Raw genomic sequence first — 14,599 nt, 5'->3', positions numbered from 1 at the left:
ACATTAATAACTTTTTAGTTGTAGTGAAGTGCAAACTTTTAAAAGAAGTTAAAAAAAAGAGAAAAAGCTAACAATGAAGCGAAAACATTTTGCTATCTTATATTGTTCATATGAAAATCAACGCTGCATAATTATATTTTTATCATATAATTGTAACCATAATTTGTAAAAAATGTGTTTTATGTTGCAGGGAGCATTACGCTCATTTATATGGACCCGTGACAATTGTTGAATCTAAGAAAGCAGAGATGATGAATGGTGATGCAATGTTCATTGCACCAGCAATTGCCAGAGCTGTTCACCTTTCATCACTTTTTCCTGGTGTTGAGTTACGCCATTCTTTAAATTCTGATCATCAGCCACCAGCATCTCCTGACAGCACTACTTCCTCTGATGCTGTGACATTGAGAAGAGCACTGCGTAGTAATCCATATCAAAAGGTGACCAAAATAAAATTAATGCACTTTTTCATTGACAACAATAAAATGCTTTGGTGTGCATATTTATTAGATCATGAATGGAAAAATAGCTTACTAAGGATCACCCTAAATGCTTAAGTTCAGTACATGATTTCATTTGTGACAATGGAAACAGTTATCTAACTTTTCACACTTTTATTCATTACTGTCATAATAAACATTGTTTAGGGACAATCTCACACAAGTTATTCATTGTACAGAAACTAGTTGTAATGATAATACACAGTGTAGACTTGTGAACCTCATGCCTGTCTGCAAACTAATTCCTGCTCTATGTGGTGAGTGGCAGTCTATGCTAATCATACTATTGCTGTTATTCCTCACGCGCATAAGTATTTTTAAAAATTCACAGTTGTATCTACTAACAACCACTTCACAAAACATTTCACCTGCTCTGAAATTTATTGTTAAAAATCAGTTGTAATTTAACCTCAGAGACAGAACCATCTGCTTCCACCCATTGCTCTAGTGTAGTGGTCAGCAAACTCATTAATCAGCAGAGCCAAATATCAACAGTACAATTGTAACTTCTTTTGAGAGACATTTTTTAAAACTTAAACTAAACAGTTTGAAAAATTGTTAGTAACTCAATCAGGGTACTGCTACTGCTAAAACTTCCCATGCCCCCTCCTACCACCACCTACATAGTGCCAATAACTGGCAAAACATAAGACTATCAAAGGGAAAGGCAACTATGAAATGACACGTGTTGATACCAGATGATATTTAAACACTGTTATGTAAACTTTGTTTGGCCTTTTACTTTGGCTTGATTGCCACCAAGTTATCAGCTAGGATGAACGGGCATAGGCAGAGAGTGTATACTGGAAATGCATGCTCTGCAACATTACAGTCAAGAGCTCAGTGCCTGTTTCACTATATGTGCCACCTGGATTCTTCCCCTAGACACCAATTTCTCAGAATTGCGCAAATGGGAACTGATGCTATAAAATGTCTTTGGTTTTCACCAGCCACCTGGCCATAATTCACATTTAACATCTTTGTCTCAGCATTTTTTCACACTAACTATTCCTTTCTTCCCTTCCTTTTTGTTTTTTATATCTTTGATTTTCTGACCTGCCTATTTTTGCTACCCCCCTCCTCCCACCTCTATCACATACAATGCACTTAGTGTATCACTCTTATAAATTCCTGCATGATGTTTTGGTAGTAATCCTTATCTTGTGTGTTACCCTATCATTCACCTTTAAATTCTCATGTTTTCAAATTTTGTCTGGTGCAGTCCTCCAACCATCAGTCTTTCCTTCTCATCCCATCTGGTAAGCCTCCCCTGACCTGAAGTTCTGGATGACTTTTCCGAAATCTACTTCTTTTCCTAAACATAAGCAGTCCTTTTACTTTACCTCTCTTCCTTCCCTTTCAACTCTTCTGCCAGAATAAGAGGCCACTGGCTCTAAAAGCTTGCAGACTTGAATATCTTTTAAATGTGTGTTCTCCTGCTGCCACTTGGTGAGATTTTTTTATCTATCCAATTACATTATATGTTCGAAAAATTTATTATTTTTGTTTATAAATCTATTTCAGATAGACCAATTTATTAACTTTGTTAGGGTGCTACAGAGCTGGCCATTGCTAAAAATGTCGTCAGTCAGTCTGAGGCAGATCTGTTCCATCTCTCCCATCCACACACATCTTGTATAGTTGTTTCATCTATCTCCTCTGTATGTCCAAACCATCTCAATGTACGTTTCTTAGTACTCGATACCACTTTATTTCATTCCGCAATACTTTCTAAAATTAAATTAATAAACTTTACTTGAAGTTTTAAGTCTTAGTTAAATTATCATTATGTTGAATAAAACTTGTTATCATACTCAATAATGATATTATTTATTGATAAAAATAAATTTTAAGCTATCCATCAAATTAAATTGTGACAATAACAAACACTAATATGAACAACTGACATTGTATCTCCTTGGAATGTTTGGGTAAATCAGGTTTGTGTGTTGTAAACTTTAGGCATGGCGTCAGGTTCTCATTAATCAGACAAAGTCTAAATTTACTTTTGATAAGGTTCATGCTTGAAAATTATTGTTTGCATGGACATATAGATCTGAATAACGAAACAATAGTAAGCACTAGTAGCTGGTTTTTTGAATTAGGAATTCTATTCTAGGTGTTAAAAGTAACATATCTTCCTTCTCCAGGTCTTTCAAAACAGACTGCTTTTGCTGTGAATTTAGTTCACATTCGTTTTTCCCTGTATTTCTATATCAGCACAAAGACCAAATTTCAAGCTTTGCAATTCTTTGTTTGTTAACTCCAGCAATTGTATTTCAAAGTTGCCAATGTCAATAGTATAGGGAGAAAAATTATGTTACAGTAGCATTAAGAGGTGTTTTAGTAAAGGGAAATGTCACTCCGCTGTTTCTGAATTCCTGAAATCTGCTGAGAAAAGCTTTCCTCATATTTAAAAGTGCTGTTTTGAAATAGCAAACATCAGTATCAGAATTATTTTCTTGGCAATGTTTCAATAGGCTGGGAAGGCGAATCAGAGTTTCACTTACAAAATCTAATGTAAGTTAAAAATTCTCATGCACCTGACTTTGAAGCATTATGCACCAACCTCTTTCAATGGTAAGGTGCAAGAGTGATGCTGGTGAGCATGAGTGGACATGGTCTGAGTACCAAGAGAGATTGGCAATTTCATATAATGCTAATTTTTCAAAATAGACTAAGCTATGCTGAAACTGACTTCTACATATGAACTGCAAAGTTTCAGTTGAGCTGCAGTGTGAGCCCAGAAGTGGTTTTTTTGTGGTTGAGCCACACCTGAGGGGACAAAGAGCAGCATGTGATCCGTGAGCAGCAGTTTGTTGAACACTGCTTTATTGTTGGACCCACATTTTGTGCAGAATAACATTGACATGCAAAATTGGTTGAATTCTCTTTAAAATGGTCCAAATATAACTGAGGAACCATTTATCCATTTCCTTTTTGCCAGAATTCACTTTGCACAAAGGTCTCTTGTGGAATATTCTTCGTATAGAAGGTATTCTAATTATGGAATCAGCTATTTGATACACGTTTTCCTGCTGTTCATCTGATACAATATTATTAATCTTTTTAATTTTTTCATCAGTAGTTGCAGTTTCAGAACATATCTTACATGGGTGATCTTGTTTCAGTTGAAGTCAGCCACGCATTGTTAGCTATTGAAACTGAAAGAGTAGATTACTGTGGCTATATATGAATTTCCAATGGTCGTAAATCACTGAAAAACTAAGAAATTTATTATGATGTGGTATTAAAATTTACTAATTTATCAAAACAAGCACAACATGACTACTCCCAAAAGCCGCATGGAAAGTTATTTTGCATATCAACTTGATAATGGAGTCATGTTACTGTACATTTTCCCAATGGAACAAGAGCAACATTTCATTGATATATTCACCCCCGTGGAAAACTAAAAAAAAATTCATCCTGTCTTTGTAGACATACAAAATATTACTTAAAAAAACGCTAAAATCTTCAGCAGACAGAGATGAACTTCTTACTTTCATTATTACTTCTGGATTCTGGATTTTAGGCTCTAGTTTCCATTTCTTATTACTTGTTTTTCCTGTACCAACTTCTTTTTTAAATTATGTAAAATGTCAGTTTATTATAAAGTTTTAGACTACAAATTTATATAGCTTCTGTCACATTGAATTTTTTTTTATTTTCCTGTTTTTGGAGACATGGTATTTGCAAATTTAACAGCTGTTGATGTAAAAACTAATATTAAAATATTGTATCATGTTACACGAGATATTTAAATTTTTTTTGCAGTTCCATGAGAGGTTCAATAGGAACCTAATAAATGATGACTGCCAAGAGCTTGAAGAACAACTGATGCGTCGGCACTTAGTAGCACGCACAATTACGCAAATGGCGGCAGCAGCAAATCGTCGCTCAGCTCTGTCAGACCCATCATCATCACCGCAACTGGGAGATGAGCCCAGATTTCCCAGACGTCGGATACAATCCCGTAAGCCATTAGCTGATTTTCAAATGAATTGCACTTTTAACTCTAGTTTTTTGAATACAGCACTTTCTTGTCATTAAGCAGTGGCAGTTTTAATGAGAATTTTTGTACTTTAAATTGGCAAAAGAGATAAAAGTGAGTGATGAGTGCCTTATGCGCTGGAGAAAAATTACTTTCTTCAGGAATGTTACCAGCCAGAAAGAACTTGCCTCAGGAATATTGTCAGCTGATTATACAACAAAATTATATTTATGGCTGCATAACTAAACCATGTTTTTCTAGGGTATCAAAACAAGTTGCAAACCGTTGACAACAGAAAACAATCAAAACTAATGAAAATGATGCAACAGGAGGAGAGAAATGGTATAGTATAAAAAGAAGATGACATGAATATTGTAAATAAGTTTTATTAGCCCATTATGAGACAAAATCATACAAGTGGTCTATGGAACATGGAATTAACTAATTCACTAACTAACCAATGAACTAACAAAAAACAGGGATGTTCAGTCTTCAGATCACAAGTTAAGTACTCATATGAAAGCATCCAGCAGTCCACTAAAAGCTTGCCATTGTGTATATGATCCCTGCTTTGAGCATGCATACAACAGTACAGTATTGTGTTGTCTAGGTTTTCTGGTTGAGTAGTAGCAATGTGCTGTAGTTGACAAAAAATGTTTCTTCTAGTCTTCTTTCCTTACAACTTCCATACAAACCATAATAATATTATTCATATCTGCAGATATTATTTATCAAAATGTGCATGATACATGAAAACTCCACAGTATGACACTAAATTTAGTTAGCATACTTTCCACTTCCGAATTCCTATTTATTGGCTTAATTCCTCCTTCTTCGTGCCCTCTGGCCTTTTCTGAAATAATTCTCTCCATTTAGTTTTCTAATACTGTCTTTTTGATGATCTTGACAGGGTCTTTTTTCCAAATATATTCCCCCATATCTTCTTCATGCTTGTATCAGAAAATTGGACAAATGTTACTGTCTTTCTAAATTTTCACTTGATAAATGTCCCACATTAAAATAATAATAATAACAATATTTTTCAGATCACTGAATCAAAGTGCTGGCAAAAATTCAACATTCTTTAATCTACCATGAGTTGCATTAAGATCTTTTGTACAATGTGGCACCATACTGTAATATACTAGATCTCTTAATCAGATAGTTGTTTTGTAAATATTTTGTACACAGCATGTCAGTGCTTTTTCATTTTTTCTTTATACCAGTTTCCCTTTCTTTCTCTTGGAGTTTCTGATTTATCTGCTGTTGATATAATAGTTTTATGCTCTCTTCTTGTGATGTGTGTGTTTATAGATTACTCATTTACTCTGATTCATAGATTACAGCTTCCACCTGGCACCTATTATATTCTACATAAAAAGTCCATAATTGCTTGAAACCTATATTTTAGCCTCCATATACAGTAACATTTGCCACTGTTTCTGCTGTGTTTATTTATTAATGATGATGTTATCTGTTACTGAACTAAATTCTTGTACAGTCCATATAGTTTATGAGTAACTCTTTTTCTAAGAGAGAAATTCTATTTATTAATCTCACTGAAGCTTAAACCCTAGCAATTCTTTCACTACAATGATACACATTTGTGGAATGGGTACATGGCAAACAGTTGCTGTTCTCTAGGTCAACTATACAGCATCCATCAAATATTAAGCTCACAACAGAACTACAAGGAAACAGATGTCTTCTTCTCCTCGATATCTTAATTAGGAAGAAAGCAAATTATTCACTAAGCCAAGCAGTTTACAGGAGGAAGACATATATGGCTCTGTACTTCCATGCTATTTAACACAGCAGCATATAGCGATATTGCCTTGTTGCACAGGGTACAGACTCATACTACCTCCCAGCCAATTTGCAGCATCTGAAAAAAGTGTACCATCAAAGTTCGTTTGGGAATCCCAGATTACAAGTTTCCTCAGTAAGAAAATGATGGTGTCAACTATGCAGAAGGACGCAGACAAGAAACTTTATGTAAACTCAATGTATCAAATACATCACGAGTGCATGTGGAACAGAAAGAGAATTCAGCAGTGGCAGAACTTGATGAAGATATGCCAGAGATATCCCCAGGAGTGGTTGACAGTTCAGGCAGTTCAGTATGCCCATGGAAGTAATGAAGTGCAGCCACCAGCTCCCCCTCTACACCTCTTCCCCACGAAGAGTACACATTGTGCCGTGGCGCACACACACCCAGGGATATAGGGCCAACTGCCCCTCACATACATAAATAATGGGAACATATCCTACATTGTGATACTTTGCCAGAGGATGATGAGTATGACACTTAGAATGTTGAGTGTCCTGCATCCAGCTGTTTTAGTGGCAAACACGTTCATTGCAGGAAACTATAATCATGCCTTTAATTATTGTTGTTGTTGTGGTCTTCAGTCTTCGATTGTGTTATTTAAGCTGGGTGATGATAACTCTATTAGTGGTACACATGACCATATGTACAAGGAATTTAGTATATTCCTACCACAGCAAGTGGAGAGCACAGGTCCTCTTAGACTTTTGACACTGACAAGATGACATAACAATTCAGCCACTGCACGGCAACAAATAAACAGTTCAGCAATTTCAGCTAGCTTAGCAAGTATAATGTAGATTGGTTTGCTTTTTGAAGCAGTTTACCTTGGCAAATCAACTACCTACATCTCGAACTAAGCAGAGACACTGGAGAATCAACTGATCCTGAGTATGTCTCCCATAGTAGGAGACAAAAGTCAGGCACAAACATATTCCTTATCACATCCTGAGTCCTAGAAAACTTATATCACCCAAAGAACACTTTCTGTGGTCTGTGCTTTGCTAGACAAAGTAACTCACGTGATCAGGTATAACTAATGACTACAAATTACACTACACCATGTTTATTGAAAATACTTTGAACATTATCAAATTAGCTTTTGAACCATGTTTCTTTACTAAGTACATGTTACCCTAGCTTAGCCCAAAATATAGTTACAATAAACCATTGTATGATTCTAGCATAAGAGCCAGCAATACAGAATTAGCACTTAGCTCAGCAGCAAGCAGACAGTTGGCTGTACTGTCCCTCCACAGACACAGAGCTCAACCTGACAATCAACACTGTGTACTATTGACATTACAGGAGTTATACTGAAAACTATCCATTGTTGACACACTGCACTAACATTATTATTAACTATGTTTTTTCCTTGTATCTTCATGTCAGCCCATTAGGGACTATGTCAATTCACCTGTCCCATTTTCATAGCATTGAATGTTGTCCAGTGCATCAGCACTTGTTTCTCGTGTTGTACCTTTTTCTCTGGATCCATGACTTGCCTGTCTTCAGTTTCAACTCTTCCTTCAAATACTTCAGCATTCATAATTTCTCCTTAACTGGATCAAGCTCCTGGATATCTTTAGGAAAAGTTTCCAGTCCTCATAAATCTTTTTGACTTCTATGAACCAAACACCTTTCAATTTCTTATCTTCAAAGTAGGTTAATACCATTTTAGATACCCTTCCTGGGCTCATTTGTGTTACATGACCATAAAAGGCAATCCTTTTGTGAGACATGTCACTCATTTTCTCCACCTGTTTATCTAGTTCATGGTTGTGATCCTTTGTGCCACCCACTATTTTCTTTGATGAGATCCAGGATGTTTCTCAAAATATTTCTTTCTTTGGCCTCATGCTTCTCCGTTAGACCTTTCTTGTTCATCTACCACATGCAGAGCCTTCAATATAATAACAGTGCAACAGTGTCTAATTCTGGCATTTAAGGATGTCAGTCTCTTATTGTAGATGCCTTTAGTTAGTTAACAGGCCATTTGCATTTTGTTAATGCACGATACAAAGGCTTCTATGTTTCATAGTTTAGGCTGTATCTGTTAGCTTAGGTATTTAAGTTTTTCTGCCTACTTAGTTTTTCTTTGCCTGACTTCCAGTTCTCTTGGTGCTGATTTTATTTTTGCCATAAAGTATGTCTTCTCCAATGAGAGTCTTCACTGCCTGTGTTTTCAGTTGGTTACAATGCTTAGCTGCCATATATATTGGGTCTCAAAAGATCACTGGACCATCCACAAAGGCTCAACAGGTGATTGCAAATTTCATATACTTCTAGCGAGGCCTTACCCCATTTTCTAGACCTTTTCTAAAACACTGTTGAAGAGGAGAAGTGATTGTCCATCTCATTATCTCATGCCTATCCTATTCCAGAGGCACCAGACATCCCTATGAACTTCACTTCAGAGCTGGTGTCGGTTAGGCTTTTCTGGATAATCACTTCTCTGTTGTTATGTAGGCCAAACACTTCATGGATTTTAAACAGGCTGGTGTGATCAGTTGAGTTGTATACATTTGTTAAGTTGATGTAGGTACCACAAATTCTCTGTTTCTGAGTTTCAGGTGTGAAATGATGGAAATAGTCTGTTCAGCACACGATTATTCCTTCCTGAAACCCCTTGGTATTCCTCCAGTTGTGGATCAATTTGTTGTTCTGCCCTATTCTGTAGAGGTTTTTAGAGGATATTGCAAATTGTTGGCAGGAGAGAGGTGCCACAGTAGTTGTTCATATTTGTTCTGTCCCTTCTTGTGTAATGGATGAATTAAGGCAGAGGTCCACCCACATGGAAATTTTTTGCTTTCCCGAAGTTCAATAATTGCAACAAGTTCACTGGTTGCTTTATTCCCTGTATGCTTCCATAGTTCACCAATTATCTGACTTCACCTGATGTCATGTTGTTCTTCAATGCTTGTATGATTTCCCTAGTTTCATCCTTCATAAGAGGAGATGAATCTGGGCACATGTTTGGATTGGTTTCATAAATGAATGAACTCTCTAGAGCCTCATAGCTGGGGAGACATTCAAGTCCATGCACTGTGTTTGCTTTGGAATCATTGAATTGTAGGCTATGGGTTTGTACTTGTTAAGATTGTGCATGAAGGTTTTAGGTACAATGTGTGTTATTTTTTGGAAGTCTTGCAGGGTGTATACACAGACAAGGAAAAAAATTCCAGGATTTTTCCCAGATTTCCCAGTTAAAAATACACTTTCTCCTGCGTGAAAACACACTTTTTCATGTTAAGTGACAGTATATTTTTCCCTCAAAACAGTAAAACATATCAATTCTTTGAATGGTTATGGTTGTATACACAGGCATAGAATTTCCTGGCACTTTAGAAAACAAAACTCAGGGAAAAAAACACATTTTGGAAAGATCTTTTGATGTGCAGCAACATGTATGCAGAATATTTTTGTATTACAAAAGTATAAATTTGAATTCCACCAAACACTGCATGTTACTTTCCGAACATTGAAATCAAGATTGTGATGCATTTCTGTAAGCGTCATAGTGCATTGCACGTGATCTTGCTAGCCAATGACAGTGGATATTCAGAGCACAGGACATATGATGTAGTCAGCTAATAGCAACATCACTGTTAAGTAGTGTGAACACACAAACAGGGAAAGTTAATGATTTAAATTAATATACATAGTGTTGGTACAAGAAAAGCAAAGTTTTCACATATCATATTGGTCTTTAAGGTTAATAAGCTGCAAGAGAAGCTAAGCTTTCACGTATAATGTTGATCTTTTTTTCGCATGTTACACTTTAAGATATGTCACACAAATGTTCCTGTAAAATTTTTTATAACAGCATAAGTGTCTGATCTTGTGGGCTCAAAATTCTTGTAAATGGCTCATCACCAAAGAGTTGATTTTTAAATGAAAGTCAAATGCTCAATTCATCATAGTTCAACTTGTGTAAAAGGATATTTACTCTAAAAGTAATGCTTTTCAAACCACCATTCACAAAATTTTCCTGCAACCAGTTAGAAATAGGTTCATTTCAGCAGTTGCCAGAGAGCACCAGATAACAGGCACTGCTGCACTTGCACAGCTACAATGATATAAGAAACCCACATGTTTGTACATGTAAAACATTAAAAGATCTTACATTATGTCATAAAAGAAACAAGAATTAGAGGATACTCAGAGAGCATCAGAATTTTGTGAACCATAGTAAACTGTGCACATTTAAAGCGCATATTTCAAGTGCACATTGGTGTAGTAGCCAACAGAAAGATCGCGGGAGGCGTCATGGACGGTAGTTACCGCAAGTAGAGTCCCGTCCACCAGAGGGCATGCGAGAATTCGGACGCGACCTCTGCCGGCGTAACAACAAGAACAACAACAACAACTCCGGCAGCATGGGCCGTGCCCAGTCAGTCAACATCGGGCATGCCTGGGACACAGTCCCAGTCTACGCTAAGTGAAGTGCGACGTAATGAGAACAGTGTTACTTCACAATTGGCGACGAGTAGGGTCGTTCTTTCGCGTGTTGTGTCGTTGTTCCGATTTCGCAGCTTCTCCACGGCATGGAGGATTTGGTACGGGTTTTGGTGGCGCAGCAGACGCAGCTCATGGCCATCATGAAACAAGTGCTTCCGGCGTTGCTCTCCACGCCGTCTGCTCCGGCGCAGTTCCCTCCTCCCTTTCCCCCGTATGACGAGATGGCGGAGGATTGGGACGCATATGAACATCGCCTTCGGCAGCATTTCCAGGCGTTTCATGTTGCCGATGCGGAGGTATGTTGTGCTCTCTTCTTGTCTTGGATATCTCCCTCGCTGTATCAAGTTTTGCGGCAGCTAGCGCCATTGCAGGAACCCTCGTCCTTGTCTTTTGATGCATTGTGTTCATTGCTGTCTTCATATTATCGCCGCCGCACGCATGTTGTGGCGGCTAGGGTCGAGTTCTATCAAAGCAAGAAACAGCCCCATCAGTCTTACCGGGCGTGGGCCGCTACCCTGCACGGTCTTAGTGGCAAGTGTCATTTTGTCATGGAGCAGTCGCGAGAGTCGTACGCCCACGTTATGGTACGCGACGTCATTGTTCGTTCGGCCCCTGATAGGGAGGTCCGGCAACGGGCCCTGCAGTTAGAAGACCCTTCCCTCGAGGAAGTCCTGTCCATTGCTCAATCATATGAAGTCTCTCATGCAGCAGGTCAACAGCTGGGAGCGTGGTGCGACGTCGCGGATGTTCAGGGTGGCACGGCCGCGTCCACTGTGTCCGGGCTGGACGACGTGCGAGCGGTACAATCCGGCCGTTATGGCCGCTCCCGCACGGCGCGTAAGCAGAATTCCGGCCACCGGCCCCTGTTGCCGTCCTGTGCGTCGTGCTATATACATCATGATCAGTCAGAGTGCCCCCAGCATTGGGCCGTTTGTCGCAAATGTAATAAAAAAGGTCACATTGCTAAAGTTTGCCGCTCAGCCTCCAAAGAATCGAAGGAAGCAAGTACAGAGGACATGGACGTTGACATTCAGGAAGTTTCATCGGGCCAGGCTCCCGACGCATCGGCACGCAAACTCTTTATCGAGGTGTCGGTTCGGTCGCGCCGGTTACAACTGCAAGTAGATACGGGCGCGGCAGTTTCGTTGTTGAATGCACAAACTTATTCCGACCTTGGATCGCCCCTGTTGGCACCAGTTTACCGGCGTCTACGCGGTTATGGTAAACAGTTCATTCCCCTACTGGGTCAATTCACTATCGACGTGACTTACAAATCAGTCACTCGGCCTATTACTTTTATTGTTGTCAGTGATGCGAGCTCCGCTAACCTTTTTGGCCTGGATGCCTTTCAAGCTTTTGGTTTTTCTATCGCTGACACCATACAGTTGGTCTCCAAACACGTTCCCTATCACTCATTGGAATCTTTGATCTCAGACTTTCCAGATATTTTTGAGGAGGGCCTGGGGTGTATTTCCGATTTTGAAGCTCACTTAACGTTGAAGGCGTCGGCTCGCCCGCGTTTTCTACGCGCGAGGCAGATCCCCTTGGCTCTACGCCCTCAGGTAAAGGAAGAGCTAGACCGGCTGACAGCCCTAGGGGTCGTTCTTCCCGTTTCTTCCAGTGAGTGGGCTTCGCCCCTCATTATTGTCAAGAAGCCCTCGGGAAAATTTCGTCTTTGTGGCGATTTCAAGGCCACCATTAATTCCCAGTTGGTGGTGGACACCTATCCTTTGCCTCGTGCTGATGAATTGTTCTCCGCCGTGGCGGGAGGCCAATATTTTTCTAAAATCGATCTTTCGGAGGCTTATCATCAGATACCACTTGATGAGGACTCCAAACAGCTGGCGGTCGTCAACACCCCGTTTGGCCTTTACCAATACCAGCGGTTGGCCTTTGGAATATCCAGTGCCCCGGCGATATTCCAGCGTTATCTTGAGCATGTCACATCGACAATCCCTCATTGTATTAATTACCTGGATGACATAATTGTCACAGGCCGCAGCACGAAGGAACACTTGCACAACCTTCGCACCCTCTTTCTCAAATTCAGGTCTGTGGGATTGCGTTGCCAACCTTCTTCCAACCGTCCATTGAGTATGTGGGCTACACCATATCTCGGCATGGCATCCAGCCACTAGGAAGTTTGGTCCAAGGTATCGTCAACCTTCCTCGGCCCACTTCGCTGAAAGAGTTACAAGCTTTTTTGGGCAAGATAGCCTATTACCACCGGTTCATTCCCAGGGCTTCCACTATAGCCCACCCCCTGTATGGCCTTCTGCTCAAGGGTGTTCCTTTTGATTGGTCGCCTGCATGCGAGCGAGCGTTCACCTCGTTGAAGGGCCTCCTCACGTCAGCCCCTTGTTTGGCTACTTTTGATCCCCATAAGCCGTTGGTCCTGGCTACAGATGCTTCACAGTATGGGGTGAGGGCGGTCCTGGCCCATCGCAACACCGATGGTTCCGAGCAACCACTGGCGTTTGCGTCGAAAACGCTTAGTCCCGTGCAGGCCCATTACTCCCAGGTGGAAAAAGAGGCTTTGGCCATTGTCTACGCTGTTACCAAGTTTCACCCTTTCTTGTATGGCACGAAGTTTCAGTTAATCACTGACCATATGCCGTTAATATCGTTATTTGGCCCCGCCTCTCAGATTCCGGATAGGGCGGCCGACAGACTACAGCGCTGGGCCTTGTTCCTCTCTAAGTACCATTATGATATTCATTTTCGCCCTACAGGACAGCATGCCAATGCCGACGCTCTTTCCCGTCTTCCGGTGGGCCCGGATCCTACGTTCGATCGAGAGGAGATTATGTGTTTTCAATTGGATGTGGCGTCCCGCCAAGCAGTTGATGGCTTCCCGATCACTAGTTCTCGAGTCGTCAGGGAAACGGCGGCTGACCCAGTTCTCCGGCAAGTAGTTCGCCTCATTCAGCAGGGGTGGTCATCCCGCCCTCCGGGCCGGGCCTCGGACCCTCTTCGTAATTATTTTCTTCTACGAGACCGCCTCACGGTCTTGGAAGGAGATCTCCTTCTGGCTACCGATGATACAGCTCCTCGCGTGGTTGTTCCTGCAAGTTTACGCAGGGAGGTCCTCACGTTATTACATGTGGGGCACTGGGGTGTTTCCCGTACTAAAACCTTGGCTCGCAGACATGTGTACTGGCCCGGTATTGACAGAGAAATTGAGCACTTGGTGGCCGCCTGTTCCCAGTGTGCGAGCCAACAAGCATCTCCCAGGGCAGCGTTCTCTTCATGGCCGCCGGCAACCCAAGCATGGGAACGTGTTCACATCGATTTTGTGGGCCCGTTTCTCAATGGCTTTTGGCTCATTGTCATTGATGCTTATTCCCGATTCCCATATGTGGTTCGCTGCTCCTCAACCACTTCAGACGTTGCAATCCAGACACTAGCAAAAACATTTTCTGTGGAAGGTCTGCCAATCACCCTGGTCTCGGACAATGGACCGCAGTTTATTTCGCAGACCTTCCAGGATTTTTGTAGGCGCTTCGGTATTCAGCACGTTTGCTCTCCCCCCTTCCATCCACAATCGAATGGAGAAGCCGAGCGCATGGTGCGCACATTTAAGATGCAGATGAAAAAGTATATGCACGAATTTCCTGCAGAGGAAGCATTGACGTTTTTCTTGATGGCATACCGGACCACACCAATGGGAGAACGCAGCCCCGCAGAGCTCCTCCATGGGCGTCAACCTAGGACTCTGCTGCACCTCCTCCGGCCTGGTCCTCGCCAGTCTTCACAAAACGGAGTACCTGGCTTTCCACGGGTATGTCGGTCTGGGCCCGGGGGTTCGGTCGCAAT

General features: G+C 40.9%; 1 protein-coding gene across 2 annotated transcripts in view; it reads left to right on the top strand.

The window, feature by feature from the left end:
- LOC126259709 (sodium/hydrogen exchanger 2-like) overlaps positions 1-14,599 on the top strand; it is a 1,006,529-nt gene that overhangs the window by 980,859 nt on the left and 11,071 nt on the right. For both annotated transcript variants that reach the window (XM_049956680.1, XM_049956681.1), the window contains 2 exons: positions 191-440; positions 4,278-4,476. In XM_049956680.1, the coding sequence (XP_049812637.1) occupies positions 191-440; positions 4,278-4,476 (449 nt within the window). The remainder of the gene's footprint in view (positions 1-190; positions 441-4,277; positions 4,477-14,599) is intronic.

Source organism: Schistocerca nitens, chromosome 5, assembly GCF_023898315.1.
Source record: "Schistocerca nitens isolate TAMUIC-IGC-003100 chromosome 5, iqSchNite1.1, whole genome shotgun sequence".
Lineage (NCBI taxonomy): Eukaryota > Metazoa > Arthropoda > Insecta > Orthoptera > Acrididae > Schistocerca > Schistocerca nitens.
The sequence above is the reverse complement of the archived record's forward strand: the minus strand, read 5'-3'. Positions and strand labels throughout refer to the sequence as shown.